Source organism: Dendrobium catenatum, unplaced genomic scaffold, assembly GCF_001605985.2.
Source record: "Dendrobium catenatum unplaced genomic scaffold, ASM160598v2 fragScaff_scaffold_651, whole genome shotgun sequence".
In the NCBI taxonomy this organism is placed as follows: Eukaryota; Viridiplantae; Streptophyta; class Magnoliopsida; order Asparagales; family Orchidaceae; genus Dendrobium; species Dendrobium catenatum.
In genome coordinates, this window is record NW_021319113.1 from 50201 (window position 1) to 77089 (window position 26889).

Sequence of the window (26889 nt, forward strand, 5' to 3'; positions counted from 1 at the left end):
AAGTATATTATTTGTTGCCCTTTACAGTACAACCTAACCTATATTTATAGCATAGGGTGCCAGACCCTTTACACGTGTAATGAATTTATAGGCTAACAAGGCACTTAAGTAATAACAGAGATTATATATTAATCTGTTCTAACATTCCCCCTCAAGCTGACAATTGGGTTGAATTATCAGTTTGGATCGGAGTCTTAAAGCGAGGAGTAACCAACAGTTTGGTAAGAATATCTGCAATTTGATCGATGGTGCTGATGGGAAGAAGACGAATGGTGTCGGTTTGAATATGATCCCGAATAAATCATTGATCGATCTCTATATGCTTTGTTCTGGCATGAAAAACCGGATTGTTTGCTAAAGCAATGGTGGAGGTGTTATCGCAGTAAATATCCATGGGATGAGAATGAGCAATGCGAAAGTCGACGAGAAGCTTTTTGAGCCAGATAGTATCGGCGGTTGCCAAAGCCAGTGCACGGTATTCTGATTCGGTGGAAGAGCGAGACACCGTGGACTGTTTCTTAACAGTCCACGAAACCAGAGTATCGCCTAAGAAGGAGCAGAACCCAGAAGTAGACTTTCTCGTGACTGGATCTGACGCCCAGTCGGCGTCTGAGTATGTTCGGAGCAGCAAATTTGATCGTGTAATCGGAAGACCGAACTCCATTGTGCCTTTAATGTACCGAATAAATTTCCTTAACATAACTGTATGAGAGGGTGCTGGATCATGCATATGCTGAGATAGAGCATTGACCGCGAATGCGATGTCTGGACGCGTCAAGGTAAGGTATTGAAGAGATCCTATGATTTTCCGGTAAGACAAGGCATTGAAGCATGGTTTATCATCGGCCATCTGTACAGAAAGTTTTGTTACAGAAGGGTTAGCGACCGAGTTGCATTTTTTGCAACTCGGCAAGTTGAACAATGGAGTTAGCGTAAAGGCTTTGAGAGAGGAAGAACTTATCTGGTGAAGATACAATCTTGATTCCTAGGAAATGATTTGCTGGACCGAGGAGCTTCATTGTGAATTTGAACCGCAATTGGTTGACGAGTGCGGAAATGGCAGAGTTATCGTTACCGGTTAATAAGATATCGTCCACGTACACAAGGAGGTATAGCTGCGTGTTATCGCGATGTAGAAATAGTAGTGAGGGGTCTGCCTGGCTGTGAGAGAACCCGAGTTGAAGAAGGTAGGAAGTGAATGTAGTGTACCATTGCCGTGGAGCTCTGATACCATGTAGAAACTCATGAGCCGTTCAATAGCTCCAAGAACACAAAGAAGAAGACAATGAACAGTGAAATTAAAGTATATTATTTGTTGCCCTTTACAGTACAACCTAACCTATATTTATAGCATAAGGTGCCAGACCCTTTACACGTGTAATGAATTTATAGGCTAACAAGACACTTAAGTAATAACAGAGATTATATATTAATATGTTCTAACAATATTGATGTTGCACTATTCACATGCTGAACTTTGACGTGAGATTTGGAGTTCAAATAGGCCAAATGGCTGACGTCATATGGTGATATACATTTCAATTGGAGATGATCTTACACTGGCTTCTTGCTAATGTAACTATTTTCTCCTCTTTCGTGCGCTTCTTCGGCAAATCCGTAGGCAATTTTTTGACTGAGGTGAACAGTCTGACGCCAATATTAACGTCGCACTGTTCACATGCTGAACTTTGACGTGAGATTTGGAGTTAAAATAGGCCAAATGGCCGACGATATATGGTGTTATACATTTCAGTTGGAGATGATCTTACACTAGCTTCTTGAGAATGTAACTATTTTCTCCTCTTTCGCGCACTTCTTCAGCAAATCCGTAGGCAATTTTTTGACAGAGGTGAACAGTTCAATGTCAATATTGACGTCGCATTATTCACATGCTGAACTTTGACGTAAGCTTTGGAGTTCAAATTAGCCAAATGGCCGACAGCGTGTAATGATATACATTTCAGTTGAAGATGATCTTACAGTGCACACATAAAAGTTCCTGCTGGAGTTTGAGAGGGCATAATGGATCCGTATAGATTGAACGACTGAGATAGGAATGTTTTGTTGCAGCTGGACGATGATGATTGCTGGAACAGTGAAAGCGGCGGCAATGATAGCAGAGGTTTATTAAGACAGCAAGAGGCTGTCACCTATCATCATCTCTCTCCACAAAGTGATTATGCAGAAGCTAGATGTTGGGAGAGCCATGGGAGATTATCGGCTAATTGGTCTTCTTTTTCTGTCATGACATGAAGGATCGGATTCTGGAGATGCTTCATGTTGAGGAAATCGTTGGTGAGGAGGTTGGAATTCGAAGTTCCTGACTTAATATGCGCAGTCATTTGAATTATACCTATTGTTTTAAAATATTTAAACTAAATAATTTCGAGTTGGCTAGCGAGCTCATGAGCCGAGCCTTGTCAAGCTCGAACTCGAGCTCATGGCTCGATAAGCTCGGCTCGCGAGCTCATAAACAAGTCGAGCTCGAGCCACTTACACCCCTAGGTGATTCCATGAGCTGAGGAGATGTGTTGGTGGGTGTAGAAATTTGTTCAGGTAAGGCACGAGATGCAAGTAGCGGAGAAAATGTGTTATTGATGTAGTTTCTGGATTTTTTGAAGAGAGAGCATATGGAAATACTTGTTCATTGAACAGCACATGCTGAAAGATTAGAAGCTTGCCGGCGTTCGACTCAGGCTTCGTTCAGGACAGTTTTTTTGTTGTTTCTAAAACAGCTTTTTAGTACAAAAATTTCTTAGAAATTTTTATACTCAAAAGCTGATTTAGAAAGCAACAAAAAAGTTGTTTCAAACAAAACCTTAAACAATTCAGCCTTTTTGAGAGACAGCATAGCTAAGAAATTTGAGCTGTGGGGGCAATTGTCCTCTTCAGGAATACAAATAATTGAAGAGATAGAAGGATCCATGACGACTAAGGGAAGATGGATGAAGAGAATCGGATTGGAAAGAATAAAAAGACAATACTGTTAAGCATTCGCCTCTAATACCATTCGAATTCTCTGGAACAGAGAAATGAAAATCTGAGAAGAGAGGAAGAAGAGTAATGCAGGTATTATAAACTATTTCATTTCAAACAACCGATTACAATAGTTGTTTGCATATATATAAGGGCATTTCCAACTGAAAATCCCATTTTTCACTCCAAACTGCAATTAAACTCAAAAATATCAAGATTCATCTCCAATCGAACTCTATTTTGAAGGTAACCGTCTTTCTCCTCTTTCGCGCATTTTTTCGGCAAATCCAGTTGAGACAAAAAAATCGCGTAGGTGAACAGTGCAACGCAAATATTAGCGTCACACTGTTCACCCTCCACCGATTAGCGATTTTTTTGCCGTTCGAATGGAGCAAACCAGCTACGCCTTACAGTCGTTTGGAGTTCAGCTAGAGACGCCCTAAATGTATCTACTGAAGTTTGATACGATCAGTAAATATTGAATAGCTGAGATGCAAAGGTTTTTTAAGGCCGGATGGCGAAGATTGCTGGAATAGGTGAAATGCTAGCAACGATGGCAAAGCTTGATCAAGGCCTCATATGGCTGTGATCCGTTGTCACTCTCAAGGAATCATATAATCCAAATTTAGATTAGGACTTCTATGATTAAGCATAAACACTAAATTATGAAGCTTTATCACCTTATAATTAGTATTTCAAGCTGTCTAATTAGCATTGCAATCAGATATCTTTCTTCGAGAGAAAACAATAAAAGAATATAATAAGGTTTTGTCACCAAATTACTATCAAAGAAATTATTATGTGCGGACACCGTACCATTCAAAGGCGAATTAGAGGACGCCACATCACCTGAAACACAACACCTGAGTGACATGGCGCGCTTTGATTCGCCTCTGGACGTGTAGGGTGTCCGCATAGAATAATTTCACAAACTACACAAATATGAATTCATATGAAAACATATGCAGATGAGATGTAGAACTTCTAAACTTAAGTACAAACTTATTTTGAATATATATTCAATCAAATACAATAACGTCAAATATCACAATAAAAAGATTATTTTTGAAACATTAAATCGATCAAGAGAGCTTTTACACACATAGAAAGCAAACAACACAATTCACTTCACAAAAAACCTTTCTCCATCATGCATACTTGAAAGCAAATAGGATATATCAATCACACAAGCAATAAGAACCATAAGACCACACTTATGCATAACTCCAAGCGATTATATTTTAGGAATATATAATCTGTTCATGAAAACTTTACCAACTAAACTTCTGTTACCAGATCAAGATGATTCCTTGAGCTTCTTAGCAATGGTTGCGAAGTATTTACCCTGGTGGAAAGCTTGCTCCAGTTCTACCTCTGTTGGAAATCTGGATCCATCGCCGGCTAATGTGCCGGCACCATATGGACTTCCTCCCTTCACTTTCTCCATCTCGAACATACCGGCGCCAAAGGTGTAGCCGATGGGAACAAAGATCATTCCATGGTGAACCAATTGAGTGATTGCTGTCAATCTATAATAAACGGTAACAGAAATACACAATGATAAAAATGAAGATTTGAATAATAGCTTCAATCTTTTTTTTATTGAGTAAACAGAACATATAACATCATATAGTATTCGATTTAAATAGGTTATAATCATCCTATCTACACCAACTAAATACATATTAAATAATTAAAGAGAATCTTTATAAAATAAGTAAACTAATTAAATAATTACAGTTAAAGCATTTATTTCTTTTCAAATAGGATTACAGAATACATCTTACGTAGAATACTAGAAGATGCTGCCAACTGAGATTCTCTCATTAAGGCTTCGTTGGGGGCGGCTTCTTTACTGTTTTTTAAATCAATTTTTAGTATAAAAATTTTAATTTTTGTACTAAAAATTTGTTTTAAGAAGCAATAAAAAAACCGTCCTAAAAGAAGCCTAAATTACAAGAAGATAAATAGAGCTATTGGGAGAAAAGAACAAGGACTTACGGAGTAGTCTCTTGTCCGCCACCTTGTGATCCAGTGCTGTAGAAGATACCAGCAGGCTTACCTGCAAGCTGCTGTGTTCTCCAGAGCCCACCAGTTGCATCGAGAAAAGCTTTGAACTGAGCTGCCATCATACCAAATCTTGTCGGGAAACCAAGTAGGAGCCCATCAGCCTCAGAAAGCTGATCAGTCGAGATGATTGGTACATCACTCTTAGGAGGTGCACTCATCTTTGACAGCACCTCTTCAGGAAGTGTTTCAGGTACCTGTACTCATCATTAGCACCTCTTCAGGAAGTGTTTCAGGTACCTGTACTCATCATTTGAGATTCAAATTAATTTAACAGGGAAAAAAATGTTAATTTTCAATTGAGATAGAAGAAATGGACGTCGCCGAGCCGAAGGGCAGAAGTTCTGTACGTGATCGCAGTATGTCACATCATTTCGTCCTCGCAGCATCGAAGAGTATCTATGCACTATGTTCTAGTTCACTTATAAGGAAGATATAGTTGGGGTGAAAGTCTCTAGTATGACCCGGGGAGAAAGATGCGCAACTCAAAATGGAAGCATGCATTTATTTAAAAAATTTCGGGGGCTACAGATCTCTGATACTACCATCGATCCGACAGAGCGGAGTTAGAAAGCCGTATGATAGGTGGAAACTATCTTGTATGGTTCGTGGGGTAATCGGTGTACTCGATCAGTGGAGGAATCTTTGGCTCTATCGAACATACAGGGAATTGGAGGTAGCATTCCACCGATGTCAAGTCATGGACTGGTTCCTCCAGCCCTCTTTCTGTGTTGATGTTCTACATGACCGACATCATATGATGAATTTGATGACGCAGTAATTTATAACATTAAAACAATGAACATCTGAAATTAATAATAGAGATAAAAACCATATGAAATTTGTCATAGGCAGGTCAAAAGTAAGAAATAAGAACGATATCTAGCTCTAACAATAAACTTCAGCGATTTGGTTAAGCGACTAGCACTTTCTAAGCCGTAATACATATTTACAGAAAGTGAAATGTTTTTCAGAGCCCTTTCGGTGATGTGTAATCTCTTCAAGCTACCATTGTATCAAAAGCAGCAAGCTTTTGTTAAGTTGTGGAGCTTAATTAAAATCTTATTCTAATTAGGATCGCAAATTCCATTATCATAACAAATGCAATAATAAATAAAAATTTAGTGTTTTGTTCCACTTTATTCATTCTCAGCTATTTGAGTTAGATATCACCTGATTCCAAACAAATTTAAAATTTTTAAGCTACTTAAGGCCAACTTAATGACAGATTTGGAAAACAAGAAGAAGAAGAAGATTTGGAAAAAGGAAAAATGAACATATCATTAATTAAGAGTTAGGTCCTATAAATAGAGACCGGTACACGAGACAACCGAAATTACAGAAATGACATATTTACATAGCAGGTGCTGAGATAACCTGTAAGTCACGACTAGTTACTTAACATCCCCCCTCAAATTAACCATTTTATGAGCAAATGGTTAATTTGGAACAAAGGTAATTAAATCTATTAACTGGTAGTGACTTAGTTAAGATGTCCGCTATTTGATCGGAGGAGCAAATATGAGCAATCGTGATGTTGCCGTGAGTTATGTGATGCCGAATGAAGTGATGATCAATCTCAATGTGTTTTGTTCGTGCGTGAAGAACAGGGTTGTTAGCGAGCGCGATAGCCGAGGTGTTGTCACAATGAATGGTTGTCGCACTGGCTTGCGGGATGGAGAAGTCAAGTGCTAGTCGTCTAAGCCACAGAACCTCCATAATTGCCGCAGCTAGCGACCTGTATTCAGCTTCTGTAGAGGAGCGAGCTACCGTCGTTTGTTTCTTGACTGACCACGAGATGAGAGTGGATCCTAAGAATGTACAGAAGCCTGAGATGGACTTCCGCTCAGCTGGGTCAGCCGCCCAATCTGCGTCCGAGTAGCTGCGAAGAAGCAAGGACCTGCGGGTGATAGGTAGGCCGAATGCCGCAGTTCCCTTGATATATCGGAGAAGACGTTTCAGAGCAAGGTAATCGCAATTCCTCGGTTGATGCATATGCTGGCAAATGGAATTAATGGCAAATGAAATATCCGGTCTAGTGATGGAAAGGTACTGAAGTGATCCAGCTAGCTTCCGAAACAGGCACGGATCAGCGAACACCGTCTCGTCAGGGGGTGTCTTTGATTTCGGACTTGCTGGAGATGTAGCTGGCTTGCAATTGGAGAATCCTGCAGTAGAAATAAGATCATTTGCGTAGTGTGTTTGATTTAGAAAGTAACCATAAGTGGTTTTGATCACCTGAATACCGAGGAATAACGAGACATCCCCGAGTTGTTTGAGATTGAACTGAGACTTAAGGTGACTGAGTGTCCGCTGTATTTGAGACGAGTCATTCCCGGTGACAAGGATATCGTCAACATAAATGAGGACGAAAACACGAGCGTTGGACTGATGGAAGAGAAGGAGAGATGGGTCGGATTGGCTGAAGGTGAAGCCGATTTGTTGAAGCGAGTGAGTCAATTTGTGAAACCATTGTCGAGGTGATTGCTTAAGACCGTAAATGGATTTCCGCAATTTGCACACATACTGCGGGTGTTGGCTGTCTAGGAAACCCCTTGGCTGCTTCATGTAGACTTGGTCAGCTAGATCTCCGTGTAGAAACGCGTTAGCGACGTCAAGTTGGGTGACCGGCCAACCGTGATGCAGTGCTACAGTTAGTAACATACGAATGGTGGTCATCTTAGCCACTGGGCTGAAAGTTTCGGTGAAATTTATTCCTTGTTCTTGCGAATAGCCTTGAGCCACTAGGCGTGCCTTGTACCCAGATATATGTCCGTTGGGTAGAGTCTTGATCTTGTAAGTCCATTTGCTACCTAGAATGGGCTTGTTGATAGGTGCAGGAACCAAAGTCCAAGTGCCAAGTTGTTGAAGTGTCGAGAATTCAGCAGACATCGCCAACCTCCATTCTGGGAATTTTGATGCTTCCGTGTACGACGTCGGTGGCTGAGGGGAGCATTGTGTTACAGAGAGATCAAAAATTCTTTTGGGCATAGAGATACCTGAGCGAAGGCGTGTTTGCATTGGATGGCCAGTGGGTATGTGTTGGGGAAGGGTGACCTCCTTGATTGGCTCAGGACTTATGCTGGGCTGAGGATTTTGTCTAACTTCCTGAGTTGAATTTGCGGGAGGTATGGAAGATGTCACAATGGGCAACGGGTTTGCAACCGAAGTGGGAATCAGAAGAAGCGGAGACCAGGACTGTGGTGTATGACGCGTAGAATTTATGTTCGTCTCGGGTTGAACAGAGAACTGATAGGGAAAAACATATTCATGAAATGTGACGTGTCTGGAGATGTATATGCGATTTTGTTGTTGATCCCAGCATCTATAGCCTTTGTGTTGGGTGGAATAGCCCAGAAAAACGCAAGCCTTGGACCGTGGTGATAGCTTGTCCGAGGCATACGGTTTGGTCCACGGAAAACATAGGCACCCGAAAGTCCTAAGATGACCATAGGAAGCTTGTTGCCCGTGAAGACGAAAGTACGGAGTTTGATCCTGAATGGGTGATGCCGGTAGTCTGTTTATCAGGTAATTAGCAGTAGAGACTGCTTCCGCCCATAGTGTCGGAGGTAGACTGGCGGCATGAAGTAGAGTGCGGGTGAGTTCGATCAGATGGCGATGCTTGCGTTCGGCTGTTCCATTTTGTTCCGGCGTGTGCGGACAGCTTAGTTGATGAATGGTTCCCTGCTGTAATAGGTAATGGCGAAATGCATTGCTGGTAAATTCACCTCCACCGTCGGATCTGAAATACTGAATAGATTTTTGAAAAACATTTTTAACCATGTTATTAAATTGTTGATACTTATTGAAAACTTCGTCCTTAGTGCGAATCAAATACAACCAGGTAAAATGTGTGAATTCATCAATGAAGATTACATAGTAACGGAAACCATTCAGAGAGGGTACCGGAGACGGTCCCCAAACGTCCAAGTGGACAAGTTGAAAAGGTTTATTATAGTTCGAATTACACACAGCAAACGGTTGTTTATGGCATTTGGACAAACTACAAGAAATGCAAATAGACGAAGAATTGGAAACATGTATATCAGTAACAATTTTGGCTAGTTTAGACATAGTTCTGTCGTTCGGGTGACCGACTCGTGCGTGACAAGAGAAGGTGGGAGCGCGACCGGAAGCGAGGGCAGTGTGGTTACGGCTGGTAGGAGCCAGTAGACGGTAGAGACCATGGCGCTTGTGTCCCCAAAGTAGAAGACGATTGTCCTGGAGATCCTTCACAGTAAATTCGTTAGCATTAAAAGAAACCGAAACGTTATTATCCTCTGTTAATTTAGCTACGGATAGAAGATTATGTGATATAGAGGGGACATGAAAAATTTTTCGTAGATGAAGCTTACGGTGAGAATCTGGCAGCGGAAGTATCCCTTGACCCGAGTGTTGGATTGGGATAGAGCTTCCGTTTGTGACAGACACAGAATCCATACCATTGTAGATCGACGGATTGTGAAGGTTGGTGAGGTCAGATGTGAGATGAGAAGAAGCTCCTGAGTCGACAATCCATTCATTCAGAGGAGAGGGCTGTTGTGGCTGTTGCTGAACGGTTAGGGCCCTGGGGTTGGTCGGTGGCGCGTAGGTGAGGTTACACCGATGCCAGCAATTTATGGCGGAGTGACCTTGCTTACCGCAGATTTGGCACATTGGCCTGTTGGACGGAGTTCTTGGAGCGGACGAGTTGTCGCTTGAGGTCTGCTGGCGCGGGAACGGAAATTTCCCCCTGTTCTTGGAATTCTTGGAGCGATAGTTGGTGTTTCTGCTACTAAACAGAGCGGAGGTGTCCGATTGTTGGAGTTCTTGGCTTTGCTGATGATGAAGATTGATCTCTTCGCTGCAGAGAAGGGAATAGAGATCGTCTAAACTGATTGGTTGAAGAGAGGTTCTAATAGCAGTCTTGAATGAGTTGTATATGGCCGGCAGGCCATTCAAGATGTAAAGCACGATATCCTCCGTATCCACCGTTGAACCAGCCGCTGCGATGCTATCTACTATCTTCTTGACATGATCAAGATATTGAGCCATTGTTCGATCTTTTAATTGAATCTGGTGTAGCTCATTTTTCAGTTGTATGACCCTCGAGCGATTTGTTGGTTGTAGTCTTCGTTCGAGTGTTTGCCAAACTTCGCGTGCAGACTGAAGGTTCAACACATACGGTAGTATAGATGCGGAGAGGGTGGAGAAGATCGCTGAAACGAGATTTCTATCTATCAGCTTCCAGCGGGCGTACTCAGCGGTGTCATCTTCTTGAGGAACAGTTGCCGAACCAAGCAGATGTTCCTCATACCCATTTGCTGAGATGTGTTGAAGCAGTTGTAGCCTCCAAATCGAATAGTTTTCTGCTGTAAGTTGAGTAGGAACCAGATTTTTGGTGTTGGAAATCAAGAACTTAAGTTGAGCGGGAATGCTGGTTTCTTTGTCCGTAGATGAGGTCTGGGAGATGCTTCGGCGAGAGAGGGCGGAGTCGGCGTCCGCCATTGATGCTGGAGAGAAGAAGACGATGTCGAAAGAAAAACGAAGAATCAAGATTCCATCGGGAGGAAGACGCTGTGGAGCTTTGATGGCTCTGATACCATGACAGATTTGGAAAACAAGAAGAAGAAGAAGATTTGGAAAAAGCAAAAATGAACATATCATTAATTAAGAGTTAGGTCCTATAAATAGAGACCGGTACACGAGACAACCAAAATTACAGAAATGACATATTTACATAGCAGGTGCTGAGATAACCTGTAAGTCATGACTAGTTACTTAACACTTAAATTATATCAACAGCTTCTATAAGCTCAATTTGCCAAATGTAACAATAAGCAAGAGAGGAATCGGAGCCCTAGCCTGGTATCTAACCTTCTGTGGTTAAATGAGATGTAACTAGACAGAAAGTTCAAATGAGAGGGCCGGGCATTTTTATAAATGAATGGTCTAGGAACAGATTTAAATATTTCAGTTCTGAGTTAAGAGTGGCAGAGTTAGGCTTTGTTCAAGACAGCTTTCATACTGCTTTTTAAAACGGTTTTTTAATACAAAAATTTCAAATTCAAAAAAAATTTGTACTGAAAAACTGTTTTAGAAAGCAAGAAGAAAGTCATCCCAAAAGAAGCCTTAATTTATTCGCTCAAAGCTTTACCTGCCACAGCTTAGCTTCTACTCCTTCAACAGAGGCGGCACCTTTTTTTATCTCTTCAGCCAACTTCTCAACATGCCCGTACATGGAGTAGTACCTGTACAGGTATTAAATATAAATTAAAAAAAGGAGTGATTGTAAATTTTAAATTTTTTTACCTCATCTATTACTTTCCCTTAATTAAAAAAGTGATTTTAACCGAGGGACCATTTGAAATAATTTGTAAAGTCAAGAGCCTAGATTAAAGAAATGTGATACATTAAGACTAAATTAACAGTATACGAATAGTCGGGGAACTTTTTTGATTTTTAATCTAGCAAGGATCAAGACATGTAAGGTCTCAGCATTGCAATGAAAGTGATATATTTGCACCACAAGACTTCTTCTTAGGTTGCCACATTAACCTTGGCATATGTCAATATTGTAAGCTCACACATAGCACAAGTGCACAACTATAATCAACCACATCATCTGGCTTAAAGATTTTCAAAATTGCATAAGCTCTTGTAGGAGGTTATTATATATTTGAAATATTTTAATTAAAACTAATTTAAATATAGGTATACAAAAAATTATGGGTGGGCAAAAAAACTAGAGGGTGGGAAAAAATTAGAAAAATTAAACAAATTAAGAAATATCAATAAGTTAAATTGAATTAAATTTGGCTTAATTTTGAAAATTTCATAAATCAACAGGTTTGGCCGAGATTTGGGATTTTAGGGAATTAAATAAAATTATGCAAAAGCTTTACATTCTCAAAGACCAAGATTGATTGTTGTAGCATTTGACTGCCTAGGTCAAGGAAGCCACAAAAGGCAGTCAAGCAATAGACTATGTTCAGCCTGTAGATTAATAAAAAGTAGATTATGAAAGCCAATGACTGGGCACTAGAAGAAAGAAGGTGCGGGTAGCTATCAAGGCATACTTCTAGAAGTTTATAATGAATATGACATGTGAACTACTAGAATTATAATGAATTGACTAAAGCTTCGTTTGGGACAGCTTTCGCACTGCTTTCAAATACTGCTTTCTAGTACAAAATTTTCTAATTCAAGAAATTTTTGTTCTAGAAAGTTGTTTAGAAAGCAACAAAAAAACTGTCCCAAACGAAGCCTAAGTTGCATCAAAGAAAAAGTATAGAATCTGCAAATCTTTTCAAAAGCACTTCAAATTATGCAGATCAATCAGGTTAATGGGGACCATGATGACAACAAAACCTACAAGCAAGACAGCAGTTTCAAAATTATCTAGTTCTAATAATACCACTTATCTCTCTTCTCCACTTATTCTTTCTAGCTCCATTTGCAAAATTGCAAAACAAATATTTTCAAGAAAAGCTACGCCACTTTCACTTACCAATTAGCAAATACATATGCATCCAGCTAGAGGCAATATTTTATTTATTCATATTCTCATCATAAACAAGAAATAAAGTTCCATAAGCTTCACAACTGTCAGCTGTAGAAATTCAACAAATAGAACTAAACAGTGGGGAAAAAAATCAAACCCTAATTAAAAATCACCGCTTTGTCACAATCAGTAATTTGGATAGCCGTTTGAGTGAAAATTTATCATTGAGCCAAGAGGGAGAACAATAAGAATTTTTTATTCCAGAAAACGACCAAAAACCCAAGTAGAAACCTGGTAAATGTCTACACAAGCATCATAAAGTCGATAAGAAAATGCCACAACTGAAATAAAAGGAAAAGACACTCAAGTAATCAACTCCTTGATCAAGTAGGTAGGTGATGCCAATGGGATTTTGTAGGTATAAATAGGACTATGGGAGTCTTAAACATGTAAAGAACTCAGCCAACTTTGTTCTAAACAATATTTTAATTAGATGGGTTATTCTTTCTACTAGTATGAGTCAACTACTTAATCAAATAAGAAACATGAAGATTTCAGGGCGAGGTTATCTTCTCGTATAAGCATGAAGCTTGCTTTCTTAAATTTGTCACTACTTTCCTTCTATTTTTTTTATTTTTTGGTCTAAATTTTATTAATACTCAAATTGATAAATTCTAATTTCCAATGAAAACATGGATTTCAATCGGTTGCATGACTTCTTGCTTCAACATTATTGAATTAATTTGCTTTTTTCAATTTCATAAAAAATAGGTAATGATTGCTAAGAAGTTAAAGATTAAGTGATGTAGTACAAATCAATTAAATTACCTCATAAAAATTAGATTTTTATAGACCAACAAAATGAAGTCATGGACTATAATGAAGCTGAATAAGATTAAGATTTAAGCCTTTTTAGGCCCACTACTATAAATGATGAATTTATCTTATTTTTTATTTGATTTCTTTCATTAGGTTCAATTATCTTTCTTGAATAGTAATAATTTTGAATTTAAATATTTACATGGGATTAGATTTGAACTAAAAAATTGAACATATCTATTTAAACTTATTTCCACAAACAAGGATTAATAGATTGATTAGATTGTATTATCAAATGAGATTTTGATGAATGAAAACTATTTTGTGAGGCAAATCAAGTGATCTCTTAAATAAAAATTGTGTACACAAATTGTTTCACATTGAGAATTTGATGTTTCTTTTCTCCCCTCAATAAATTTTAAAAACCAAGTGAAATTTCATCATTTATCTCTTTAATTTTTTTATCAATGAGCTTCAATTCCCTCCAATTATTTAAAGCCTTGAAGCTCTGACCCAATCTAAGAAATCCATCACACTTCTGCATTGTCGTTTGCAATATTTCTACAAACTCATATCATAACCTAATTCCACAGCAATTTCCTTCCGTAACTCACTTAACAGTGCTTCAAATTCCTGTAACAAAAAATACTATAAACAATAGCCATTACTCAAGCTTTTAAACCTTGTGTTCATTTAGACTTCTTCCTCTAGTTATTTCAGGTACTGCATGAACTCTTCTTTATTAGATGATCTAATAATGTCACTTTCTCTACCTTGAATATTTCATTGCTAGCAGGGTGAACTGATATAGAACATCTCATCTAGAAAAGACTATAATTTCACAGGCCAACCAAAAGTAGATTCAGAGAGCTAAACCAGACCAAGTTTCAAACCTTTCTAAGGTTCATTTTTTATTTATGTTAGAATTTTTTTTTATTTTACTATCATCGAATTTATTTTTTAAATGAAGTTAGTAAAGGCCTGACAATCATGCAAAAACTTATCATTCTAAAAGAACAAGAATGATTGTGTTGGACCGGGTTTACCGGTCCCGCCTGGACCCGTGCGGGTCTACAGGCGGAAGAGGGGGGGGGGGGGGGAATCCGGCTAGACCAAAGAGGGACCCCCCACTTAAGTGGGGGTGTTTTGGGGATGGGAGGATATTTTTGAAAGGGTATGAAGGGAGCCATTAGGGTTTAGTTTTGGGTATTATGAAAAGTGTATTCTCTTTCTAGTTTTCTTCCTCTAGTCTTCTCTTGTGCTTTTCTAGGGTTTTCTTGTGGGAGATCTTGTCCTTCTCGAAGTGGACAAACTTATCTTGTTTTCTCTTGGCTTGCTAATGCAGAAGACTTTAGCTAGCAGAAGGAGTGAAAAGCTCTCTCCACGATACTATGGGCCTTTCGAGATCGAAAGGAAAATTGGGATGGTGGCCTACCATCTCAAGTTACCTCCTCATTCCTCCATCCACCCTGTATTCCACGCATCGCTATTGAAGAAGAGCATAGGGGATCATACTGTGGCCATTCCTACTATACCCCAGAGCCTCACAGAAGATATGCAATTCTTACTAGAGCCACTACATGTGAAGGAAGTGAGGAAGAATGATCAAGGCAAAAGGGAGATTCTCATCGAGTGGAAGGACTTACCGACACATGAGGCCACTTGGGAGATATACGAAACCATGCAAGCACAGTTTCCAGACTTCAACCTTGAGGACAAGGTTGATCTTCTAGAGGGCGATATTGTTGGACCGGGTTTACCGGTCCCGCCTGGACCCGTGCGGGTCTACAGGCAGAAGAGGGGGGGGGGGATCCGGCTGGACCAAAGAGGGACCCCCCACTTAAGTGGGGGTATTTTGGGGATGGGAGGATATTTTTGAAAGGGTATGAAGGGAGCCATTAGGGTTTAGTTTTGGGTATTATGAAAAGTGTATTCTCTTTCTAGTTTTCTTCCTCTAGTCTTCTCTTGTGCTTTTCTAGGGTTTTCTTGTGGAAGATCTTGTCCTTCTCGAAGTGGACAAACTTATCTTGTTTTCTCTTTGCTTGCTAATGCAAAGGTTCTCATTTTTCTTCTCTACCCTTTTGTGATTGTTTTCTCATTTGGTTTTGGTGGAGAAATTTCACTCTTTTGAAGGGAAATTAGGGCAAACCCTAATTTGTGAAACCTAAGACGTACCAGATTGTTGTATTGTTCAGCTGCATCAAGCAAGAAAGCAACAAGAGAGTCAAAGCAATATTATCTGTTTAGCCTGTAGATTAATAAAAGTATATTAAGAGAGCCAGAAGGCTGGGCCCTGGAAGCAAAAATTCACAGGGAAGGTATCAATTTGCCTCCTTTCCAAAAGCTTAATTATGGCATATCATATAAAGCAGCTAATATTATACTTTATTGACTAAGGTGTAAGATCAGATCAAAATTACATATTTTGTTAGGAGGTGGGAATTTTTCTATTTAAAGATCAACATCAACTTTCTGGTTCCAGATTAACATCAAAGAGAATTGACTGACAAACAATTCAAGAGAGAGAGAGAGAGAGAGAGAGAGAGAGAGAGAGAGAGAGAGAGAAACTTTTTCAAAAGAACATAATGCTCATCATCCAATTTGTAAAAGAACATCCAGAAGCACCTCATGTCACCGAACAACCACGTTAATGGGTACCATGATGAGAACCATACCCACTAGCAAGACAACAACCCCAAAAAAATCCAGTTCTAATAGCATAGCTTTCCTCTGTTAATGACACACCAGCAAGACTTCGTCCTGAGCCCCAAAATAATATTTAAATTTGCAGGTTAATTTGAGAATTTTATTATACTTTCGGCAGCCCTAGGTTTTTCATTATAAGAGGAAGGCATGATCTTTATGCCATATAATTAGGATTATCATTCTCCACAATCAAATACTAGTTAAATCTGCAACAATAACAATATGAACTAGTCATCCATTCAGTGAACCTATATAAATTTCTTGTGTGTTTCTGTTCATTGATCTTCTTTACTACTTTCTATTATTTTCGCTCTTGGTCATTGAATTAGGTTCTCCTATTTCCAATCGTTTCTATTCGCTATTTCGTCTTTCAAACTCCATTAGTCAAACTAAAAAACACAATTCAAGAGAACCAACAGCACAAACCTACGCCATCTTTCATGAACAAATACATATAATAGCACCCTGCGAAAGAGTAATACTTGATCTCCTATTCACAACCTTATTATAATCAGGAAATAAAATTCCAGAACTTCACAATCATCGGCTGTCCCAATTCAACTACTAGACCTAATCCGCGGGAAAACATCAAAATAGTTCTAAAAGTCAGAACTTTTTTTCAAATTCATGAATCTTCATGCCGCATTGAGCTAAAAACAAAGATAAAAACGACCGGGTAAAAGAAAGAATGACTATCAGAATGCCACAGAAAGGGAGAATCAATACTGCTTACACTATATACACCTTTGTCGCCATTGATTGATATCGATGATCGCGTGGCTGTCTCCAAGTAGCGATTTCAGTGAAGAAGAAAAGCAGAGGAGAACGAGGGACGTACTCGTAGGAGGGGAGGAGCCCGGCCCCGCCCGGCATTTATAGAGAAAAATAAAAATGTAAGCTTTGAGATTGCTATTTGCTCTGAGATTCGTGACGATGTCTTAATCGTCCCATTAGTTGCACATGCCGTAAAAACTGTCTAATTCATTAAAAGAATTGTTAGCTTCGCTAAAAAAGAATACATTATAGAAAGAATGTTGTATGAAATAATATAATATATTTAAAATATTTTAGAATTGTTCAAATGAGTGAAAAATAAATATATGATTTTTTTTTTTTGCCTTTAAGTTAATTCAATGTAAAGTTCAAAGATATGGGTGACCAGTTATCAGTGCCGGAGTCAAAAAATTTATTGAGGAGCCTAAATTAATTATTTTAAAATTTTCCATGACTTTTTTACGTTTAGGGTTTAGGGCCATCATAGATAGTTTTAAAAAAAATCAATTAGTATTTGATGCAAGATTTTCAACATTTAATTCTAATTTTTTTAGTAAATCTACATCCACCCGAATGTATTTTTTTTGTTTCATTTTCATATTTATTGTTATTCTTATCCATAGTATTTGATGCTTTTGAATTCGATGATTGCTTGAAATATCTTTTCATTGATATTTAAACTCGTACTCAAACTTGTCCTAAGTGTAGATATCTATTGTTTAGATATAAATTTGATGAATTCAAATATATTACTCTAAACTCCTTGTACTCAAACATGCTTGCAGACGCGGAGGTAAGGTTTTTAAATGATTCCCAAAACATATGACTCTAACTTGTTGCATTTCAAATGATGCCTCTGATTTGAAATTGATTAAAAAATCTTGATGTATGAAAATCTTGTTGGAAGCACTACGGCGCTATGTTGGCGAGTGTGGTGAGTGTGGTGGTGCTTGGCTCTATGTATTGTGGTTTTGGCTTATTGAAGATAATGACATTAGAAAACTGGGTGCTACGGTGAAACTCTCTAGTCTAAAAGACTTTCAGTGAGCACTAAACCAAAGATGCCTCCGAAATCGTATTTTGATCTCTCAATAACCCTAAAAACATTCTACATTGAAGTCCTCTATCTATCCTAAGAATTCTACTTCATTGATTGCCTCCACTTTAAATCCTAGCAAAAGTGAAAGAAAAAAAAGAAGCAAGGAAGGTTGCTTCCTTCTCAAGGGTGTCTCTTTGGCAATTATAAGCCAAAGATCTCTCTTGCATGTGATGGGCAACCCAACAACAATCATGGCTCCTCTTTTCCCTTCTGTTTTTTTGGCTTTGTGATCCAATCATAAAGAGCTACATAGATCCCTTAGTAGTCAACAACTCTTAAAAATAATCAATTGGTATTATATTGTATTTTATTTTTATTTTGTTCTTAGAAAGAATTGAAGTATTAATTTTCTTTAATTTTAATAATTTTATCAATTTCAAGAAACTAAACTATAATTTATAAGAGATTTAGTCACAATATATTATTTATATGACCCCAAATAATACTTATTTTATGGAAAGTCTCAGTGCAAATCCAACGACGACGTTGAAATCAATCCTGATTTATTTTGCATCAGAATATTCTAATATATTTTTTTTAAATACCTTGCAAGATATCAAGAATATAAAATAAATTATAAATTCATGTAATATAATTGAATTATTGAAATTAAATAAGTTATTTAGAATGAAAATTATGATAGTATTAAATTAGAGTTTCAAAATTAAAATAATAACACAATGTTTTTCAATTTTGTAAGAGGCCCAACTCAATAACCATAATAATATTTGATTGATCATGAAATTAAATAATGAATAATTAAAGAAAATTACGTAATTAGGACTAATTTACCAATAAATTTAAAATTTTATTGGGTCCTAAATGGAACAAAATCTAATAGAACTTTGAAAATCACTGCAGAGTTTCAGCAAAATTTTGTACAATTTCAGAATTTCTACTGAAAAACAAAAAAGAAAAAAATAAATAAATTGATTCAATGGAATCCAATTTGAAATTAAGTTTGTGGTTTTTATCATTTTACAATTCGTACTTATTTATAAGATTTTAAAAAAATTTATTAATGCTTTAAAATTAATTAATCATAAATAATTATTTAAGATTTAATGAATAATGATTATTTACATAAATTTTAGTATTTTTCTTGTGAATTTTAATAGAGAGAGAGAGAGAGAGGTGCAGAGCATTAAAATTTAAAGAAACTAAAAACCTCAACAAAATAAACAGAACAGAATTCAAAAACTTGTTGAGAGGGATTAAATACAAGGGCTCACAAAAAATCCGAAATTCAATTCTGACGATACTAATCGTACATTATGATTCAAAATCGTACAATACGATTAGTTCATATGACCCTATTAGTATTGTACAAATGCATGCTTTTACTTTATGGTCATTTGAATTGCTTCAGGTAAAGATATTACCTAAGGGCGTCTCCAACGCAGAACTCTATTTTTCACGGCAAAATACCGCAAAACCCCAAAATGTCGTGGTGCTGCTCCAATCGAACGTCATTTTTGTGCTTCTGCGAAGGTAACAATCCTTCTCCCTTTCGCGCGTTTTTCCGATTGAGAGAATAAAATAGCGTGGGTGAACAGTACGACGTCAATATTGGCATCGCACTGTTGACGTCGCACTGTTCACCCGCAAGTAAATGACGGAAGATTTGGCGTTCGACTGGAGCGACCGAACGACGTCAAACGCTCATTTGGCGTTCGGTTGGAGATGCTCTAACTGTTGAAGTAAAATAAACAAATTTCTAATTTTCATATGATATTATAGGCTGAGACAAAACAATTACTCCAAAGAGGCAAAAATAATAAAAAGAATTTAAATCAAATTATTTAATAAAATTTAAATTATGTAAGTATGCAGAAAAGTGCAATTAAAAATTGAATTTTCCAAATCAACCTTCTGTTTATGTGCCATTACACATCACTTATATAAAAGAAAAATATATAAATTTCAAACAAATTATAAAAATGTCAGTCGAGTGTGTAGATTGGGATCGGCTTGGCCGAACGAAGGTGTTGGGTTCTCTGACAGTTAGAGGTCAACATATTCCAATCAAAATCTTCCTAAGAATGAGCTTAAAATTTTTTGCATGTAATACATAAATAATTTACTCATTTTACAGCATTTTTAAGATATTTTAAATCCATTCTGTGGACAATTAGATCATATTATCATGATATAAAAATTTTCATAAAAAATTTATAAGTTTCAAAAGTGCTCGAATGGGTAACGTAATGGTTGAATAAAATTTTGAGAATTCTAATTAGCAGAACTCAAAAACTCATCATCATTAAAAAAATAATAAAAATCAAGAAATTTATAATTGTATATCATATAGTACAAAAAAACCACCAAATTTGAATTTTCCTTCAAATTAGATGGACTCAATTAGGGGTGTAAACGAGTCGAGTTTTGACACTACCAAGTTTAGCTCGTCAGTCGGAAAGCGAGCTCGAACTTGAGCTCAAGCTCAAATAGAGCTCGAACTCGAGCTCGTCCCACTAAAAACGAGCTTGAGCCGGCTCACGAGCCTCTGCGGACGTCTGGGTCGTCGAGCCTGAGCGAGCCGTTCGCCTCCGCCTCTGTCTCCATTTGCGTCTTTTGCCTCTGTCTCCGTCAACCTCTGCCTCTGCCTTCGTTCGTGTCGTCCGCCTCTGCCTTAGTCCACCTTCACCTCCGTAAACGAGCACATCGGTCGCCCGTGATTTCCCGCTCAGGTTTTACAGCCCCAATTTCCCGCTCACGGAATTCTCCGCCAGCAGAAATTTCCGGCTGCGGAATTCAGCCTCCGCTCGCAAACCGCTCAATGAGCTCGTGAATCGATTGATGTGTAACTCAAGCTCGACTCGCGAGCTAAATAAATTTGACTCGTCGAGCCTATTAACAAGTTGAGCCCGAATGGACTTGACTTGGTTATTAGATGGACTCGGCACATCAATGAAAATGTCCATCTGGTCAAAGCCAGGCTTTTTATAAAAGAAATGAAAATATGGAGTTTTTTAGTGTATAATAGCCATTTGGTTATTAAAATATTCAGTAAAAACATAAAGCAGAAGCAGGAACCTTTAAACAAATTCAAGTTTGACTTGGCCTCTGCAATGGCTTCCAAGGGAAGAAATCAGGAAGCCATCAAGCAGTTAAAGCTTAAAGCCAGAAGATGAGAGGAGACTTCATTCGCAAGTAAGGCAAGAGGATAAAGACGCCATGGGGAGAAGTGAGGATAGGATCAGTTGCTTACCTGATTCTGTTCTTCAGAGCATCCTGGCCATGATGCCTCTGAAATCAGCAATCAGAACTGATGTGCTCTCTCAGAAATGGCGAAATCTATGGAAATACTCTCTCTCCACAGCTACAAATCTGGATTTCGGTGAGGACTTTGCACATAATCTATCTGCAAAAGAGTTTGTAGAAACTGTCAATCGATATCTATTAATGAATGACAGTAAAAAGCTGGAGACTTTCCATCTTTTCTTCTGCCCCTTTGATTTGTTTGTATCTGATATAGAGCGGTGGATCAGATTTGCAACAGGTAAAGGCGTTAGATATCTTGATATAGACTTATCCCAAGGATTTAGAAACCCAGTAGATGGTGAATTTACTGATAGTAGAGTCCCGTTTGAGCTGCCTTCTTCTCTATTTGATTGTGATTCATTGATTGAATTGAGCTTAAGTCGCTGCATTCTAATCAGTCCTTTGAATCTGAGAAATTTTGGTGGCTTGCAATCTCTCTCGATCAGTCATTCCAACATCGATACAGAGATGCTCCAAAGCATTCTCACTGAGTGCTCTCTTCTCGAGATCTTGAGTCTAAGGAGCTGTCAACATCTTGCTGTCATTAACATTACGGTTCCAGATCTCAAACTGAAGAGGTTGACCATTGGAGATTGCTTCATATCTGATTTGTTGGAGATAGATGCTCCAAAGCTTCAATCTTTTCACTATTTTGGACGATTATGCTCTGAAACCAACTTCACAAACATCTCATCATTGGAAGATGCTTCAATTTATTCGATTGGGAGAAATTCCGAGCTTGATTACACATATTTATTAACAGATCTTTCACATATTCAGATACTCACCTTATGCACAGCAACTCTAGTGGTACAAACTCTTAGCAGAAAGCTCCCCGTTCTCTTAATCATGGCTTGTTAGTTCTACCTTACTAACCTATATCTTTGGTACTATGCCAGCATCTGCATCAAAATGAAGAAAGCTTTGATGATGACTTAATCGAACTACAAAACCTCCAAGAATTACAGTTTCTCATGACATCAATGAGCGACGGGTATCTCACCTGCTTCTACACATTCTTTTCTATCTGTTCCTCTCCATTCCTTGAAAAGCTTTTCATCCGAGTAAGTTCTTTAATTTCCTGATTAATTCAATTCTGTCTTGCATTAATTTAGCTCCAATAACTTAGCAATTGCTTCTGGAAGCAGCTACCAATACACGTTGAAGATCGAAATGAGGAGAAGTATGGGGTGAGCGTGAGGCTGAATCCAATTGGTCTGGATAATTTTACCTTTGACCATCTGAAAGTGATCAAGGTGACAAATTTCAAAGGAAGCACTAATGAAATGAGAATGGTGAGCTTCCTCCTACAGAAAGCTGCAGTTTTGGAAACTCTGGTTTTAGTTCTTCCCTTTGTTAAGGTGGAGAATGGTAAAGAAAGACTGGTTTTGAGGATTCTGAGAGGGCAAGTTTTGCTGCTTCAAAAAGCAGCTCCAAGCGCTCAGATTATTCTCCATGAATTTGGAGAAGATGATGGCTTTAATCCAACGCATGTGGAGATTTATAATGATTATAGCTGCTTGCCGAGTATACCTTCCATGGTTGCTGGAGAGAAGATCAGTCAAAACTGTAATTTTTAATTGAAATTTGAAAGAATGGATTTTTTGTTTTGGGTTCATGTGGAAACAATACTTGTGCTTATAAACCTCTGCCATGGCAGCTATATATTGATTCACCGCTAAATCAAAAGATGGGATTTTGGGGTGGATTGGGTATGCACACTTACCTGTAAAGATCATTTTCGATCAAAAGAGGTGTTTTTAATACGAAAAACACCTCCCGTCGCCGTTACTTCCGATCCAACAAAAGAAAGGCGAGCCGTTACAAAGGATTTGTGGTGTAGGAACCGGAACTACCTGCAAAGATCAAAGAAAACCGGAGAAAAGAATAGGAAACGAAGAAGAACCAGAGAGGTAGAAGAGAGGAGAACAGGGAATGTAGGAGGAGAAGTATTCAGATTTTTGTATTCATGTATTCTACCTCTTTCCTTTGCTTCACTACAGATATACTAATACTAGATAAGACAAAAAGTTAGTTACTAAAGGTAGCTGAGCTGGCCACTAACTGGCAGCTGGTAGGACTAGAAATAGAAATAGTAATTATAGCTAAGAGTGGAGAAAGCAATACGCAGGGCACATAGCCCGCGGTCTTAGGATCGGCCACATCAATTTGCTTATCATAACTTGTGGCGAACTTACACTTTACTCATACTCCAACTCTAACAAGGCCTCCAATACCCTTGACAGAAAATTGACATCTGGTCATTGCTCTTTTCTTGGTCCCAATCTAATCTCGTCAAGTGTATAGAAACGAACAACCAATAGTAGCAAAATCTTCCACATAAATGAGTATAAAGCACTTGTGTTAGCCGCTTCGAACATTATTTGCCTTAGGACCAACTCCTCTTAGCTGATTTTTGAATCCCCTCAATCGCACCAACTACTCTTCTTTGTGATAACTGTTAACATACTGCACACGTGGCAGGACACAACTGGCCCTTTGTCTTGTAACGTTAGAATAGGACGTACTTTCTTGTACTAACTTCTCTATATATATTACATCTGTACATGGCTAAAGTAATGAAGTAAGAAATAAAACTTTTCTATCTCTACTCCTCTGTTTTTCCTTGTCCGTGAAACTTTTCCTTAGTCTCTGTTTCTTTCCTTTCAAGGAGTCTGTCAAGATTCCTCTGTTCAACATGGTATCAGAAGTTCCAGTCATCGTTCCAAGCAACTCCCATTGATCTTAACAATGGCAATGGATCCCGTCGACACCTCCTCCTCCTCCACTCAATCCGAAATACCCCATACCGGAGGTGTCTTCTCATCACCTCAAATACCCTCCTCTCTCAAATTCTTGATGAACAGCATCAAGAATGTCACCGCACAAACTCTCACCGCCGACAACTATCCAATCTGGCGCTCCCAAGTCCAGAAACTATTTCGAGCAAACGGATTCGAAGGCTTCTTGACATGTACCATAGTCTCTCCGCCGCCCACAATCCTAGCAACTTCAGGACAACAAATTCCGAATCCAGAATATCATACCTGGGCCTCTATAGACCAAAACCTCGCAACAGCACTTTACTCTGTCATCTCTCCGTCGATACTACCATACGTCCTCTCCATAGACCACTGTCACGAAATCTGGCACACTCTGGACGTCCGACTCCAATCGTCCACACGATCAAGAATAGCTCATCTCAAGGACGAGCTTCATTTCTTGTCTATGAAAGACAAGAACATGATGCAATACCTTCTTGATGTAAAATCAAAAGTAGATGTGTTAGCCGCAGCCGGAGCTCCAGTGGACATCGAAGACGTCATCCATTATACACTCAACGGCTTACCAAATACATATCAAGCCTTCAAAATTGCTATCCGCACAAACATGCGATCGGTAAGTCTTGACGAACTGTACACTCTTCTCTGCAGTGAAGAATTAAATTTGGCACACGAAACCATCAAAGATCTTCAAGCTCTCAATCTTGCGGGCAATCAAACGGCTCTCACGGCCGGTCGCGACAGAGGACGAGGTCGAGCATCTCAGAACAGGGGTAGACCCAACATGTCACGACCCGACTCGAGACAGATCCCGCCCGCACTGGGCCGCGACCAGCTTAACGAACAGACAGATCAGAATCTGGCTTTGGAATTTGCTTCGGAACTGATTCTTCCAAATATTTCAACTCAGAAAGCAGACAAACACAGAGCTACTATGAAACATCAAATGCAGCGGAACAAATCATCTATATTTTTCTTTTCCTCAAAAGAATCATCTACAAATACAGTACATGGCTGACAAAGAAAACAAAGAAGAAAAGCCATAACTGTACAAAAATTAATAAAAGTACAAAATACCTATAACTGATCTGATCAGACTCTGAACTCTAGTCCAAGACCTCCTTTCCTTTCCTAGAGCCTGAAAAACACACGCAGAAAATAAGGGTGAGCTCAACAGCTCAGCAAAGCAACAAACCTCCAATCATAACTTCTAGAATCCAAAACCAAACACTTCAAACCAAATCCGTATAGAAACCAGAACAGAATCAGACAGATATCAAAATCGTGCAGATCAGAACGAAACAGATCAAATCAGAACAGATACGGAACAGATCAAACATAACTGTACGGAAACAGAAGTCATATCAAATCAGATATCAGATAGTATTGTAATTAATAGCTAAATTCCCTGACACTGACAGAATCTCTACGGATTCTGGCCCCTTATGCCTCCCCTTGTGCTCACGGCACCAGAACAGATGTGCTTATAGCACCAGAACAGATTTCATCGGATCCGGAACAGAACAGATATCAGATTTCAGATTTAGCTCATTTCAGATTTCTCAGACACTAACTGAATCTCTTAGGATCCATGCCCCTTATAACTCCCTTTGTATAGCATATACATATAACAAAGTCGTTCAAATTGCACCGTTCTGAAAATTGAGAAAGGCGGAATGTGCCTTACCTTGCGTACAACACTTTACTGAACTGTCACGACGGTCGAAAACGGCCCGTCATCGCTTAAAAATCAACTTTTCCAATTTAGCTCTCGACCTTCTCTCTCCTCGGCTGATTTTAGATATTTATTTTGATTTTCTCTCTCTTCAAAATGACCTGATTTCAGCTTTAAAATACTCAGATCATCGTACCCATCGCACGATCGTCCTAGACGATCAGACCAATTTCACATCGTCTTGGGACCATTTCGCAGGACGATTCAGGACGATAATTAATTTTCAAAAACCCCTTGCTCTCTGACTTGTGCCATCCACTGATCGTCCCGGGACGATGCCTCGATCGTCCTGGACGATCAGACCAAAAACCCATCGTCCTGGCCAATTCCTTGGACGATCCGCAGGACGATAATTAATTCTGAAAAAGTCCTGCTCTCTGACTTTTGCACTGAATTGATCGGCCTGGGACGATGCCCCTATCAGCCTGGTCGATCCTGGGAGAAAAATCACCTGGAGCGATCTGGGCAATTTCTGGAGCAAATTTCAACTGATCGTCCCAGGACGATCCTTGAGCAGAAACAGAACTTCACACAACACACGTTCACAAAATACCTCCAATCCTTCTCGCGGATCCAAGCCAAATCGTCCATCCATAACATGCCAAATCTGCGGCAAGTTTGGACACTCCGCGATCAAGTGCTGGTATCGCCATGACGAAACCTATAACTCCGAACCAACTCCAGCATTATTCACTACCCCGACACAACCAAGCTCTTCCGAATGGTTTCTCGACAGTGGAGCATCATCGCATCTAACCTCCGATCCGAACACATTACAATAGTCCCAGACCTATACAGGATCCAGCCAAGTCATCCTCGGAAAAGGACATCAGCTACCAATCCACAACACCGGTAAAGGTCTTCTCCCAACACCAACAAGTAGCCTCAGCCTAAAGAATCTCAATCTTGTTCCCAATCTCTCGTTTAATCTCCTATCGGTACACAAGCTAACCCAAGACAATGATTGCATTATTATATTTTCTTCTCATGGCTATGAAATACAGGACCGGAAGACCCACCGCCGTCTTCTCACGGGTCCATCTATTAATGGTATATACCCGCTTCTTGGTCCAAATCGTCCAGCTGAACACATCAAACAACTAGCTCTCATCTCCATTCAACATGTACCGGATCTATGGCACAGACGTCTAGGCCATCCAGCCGCGCAAACACTAGCCGCCAT

General features: G+C 38.9%; 3 protein-coding genes and 1 long non-coding RNA gene across 5 annotated transcripts; 1 reads left to right on the top strand and 3 right to left on the bottom strand.

Annotated features, from left to right (window-relative positions):
* Nucleotides 1–301: 301 nt before the first annotated feature.
* LOC110103801 (uncharacterized mitochondrial protein AtMg00810-like) lies at nt 302–850 on the bottom strand. The gene has a single exon (XM_020832647.1). It carries the CDS (start codon nt 848–850, stop codon nt 302–304), a length of 549 nt encoding a protein of 182 aa, XP_020688306.1.
* Nucleotides 851–3952: 3102 nt separating this feature from the next.
* On the bottom strand, nt 3953–16899 carry LOC110103819 (probable NAD(P)H dehydrogenase (quinone) FQR1-like 1). The gene is made up of 4 exons (XM_020832675.2): nt 16785–16899; nt 11180–11273; nt 4978–5240; nt 3953–4505 (listed from the first exon to the last, which is right to left on the bottom strand). The coding sequence occupies exons 1-4, from the start codon at nt 16805–16807 to the stop codon at nt 4274–4276; spliced, it is 612 nt and encodes a 203-aa protein (XP_020688334.2). The 5' UTR covers nt 16808–16899; the 3' UTR covers nt 3953–4273.
* Nucleotides 16900–20873: 3974 nt separating this feature from the next.
* Nucleotides 20874–22813, top strand: LOC110103814 (F-box/LRR-repeat protein At3g26922-like). Of its 2 annotated transcripts, XM_020832668.2 has the most exons (4): nt 20874–21264; nt 21416–21998; nt 22088–22252; nt 22337–22813. In XM_020832668.2, the coding sequence occupies exons 1-4, from the start codon at nt 21212–21214 to the stop codon at nt 22766–22768; spliced, it is 1233 nt and encodes a 410-aa protein (XP_020688327.1). In that variant the 5' UTR covers nt 20874–21211; the 3' UTR covers nt 22769–22813. The 2 variants fall into 2 exon arrangements, with proteins under 2 accessions (XP_020688327.1, XP_020688326.1); XM_020832667.2 differs by having other exon boundaries at nt 20876–21998.
* Nucleotides 21724–22974, bottom strand: LOC114579816. Its single transcript, XR_003700994.1, has 4 exons — nt 22915–22974; nt 22192–22429; nt 21977–22090; nt 21724–21865 (listed from the first exon to the last, which is right to left on the bottom strand). It is a non-coding gene; the product is annotated as an uncharacterized LOC114579816 (long non-coding RNA).
* Between the last annotated feature and the right edge of the window lie 3915 nt (nt 22975–26889).

What these genes read in the sequence shown, in the direction of transcription:
- LOC110103801 (XM_020832647.1), bottom strand. Translation starts at nt 850, where the DNA reads ATGGCCGATGATAAACCATGCTTCAATGCCTTGTCTTACCGGAAAATC.
- LOC110103819 (XM_020832675.2), bottom strand. Translation starts at nt 16,807, where the DNA reads ATGGCGACAAAGGTGTATATAGT. An exon ending in GCGACAAAGGTGTATATAGT is followed by an intron (nt 11,274 to 16,784) that starts GTAAGCAGTATT and finishes ATACCTGTACAG; the next exon opens with GTACTACTCCATGTACGGGC. An exon ending in GGCGGACAAGAGACTACTCC is followed by an intron (nt 4,506 to 4,977) that starts GTAAGTCCTTGT and finishes CGTTTATTATAG; the next exon opens with ATTGACAGCAATCACTCAAT.
- LOC110103814 (XM_020832667.2), top strand. Translation starts at nt 21,102, where the DNA reads ATGGGGAGAAGTGAGGATAGGATCAGTTGCTTACCTGATTCTGTTCTT. An exon ending in TATGCACAGCAACTCTAGTG is followed by an intron (nt 21,999 to 22,087) that starts GTACAAACTCTT and finishes GTACTATGCCAG; the next exon opens with CATCTGCATCAAAATGAAGA. An exon ending in TTGAAAAGCTTTTCATCCGA is followed by an intron (nt 22,253 to 22,336) that starts GTAAGTTCTTTA and finishes TTCTGGAAGCAG; the next exon opens with CTACCAATACACGTTGAAGA.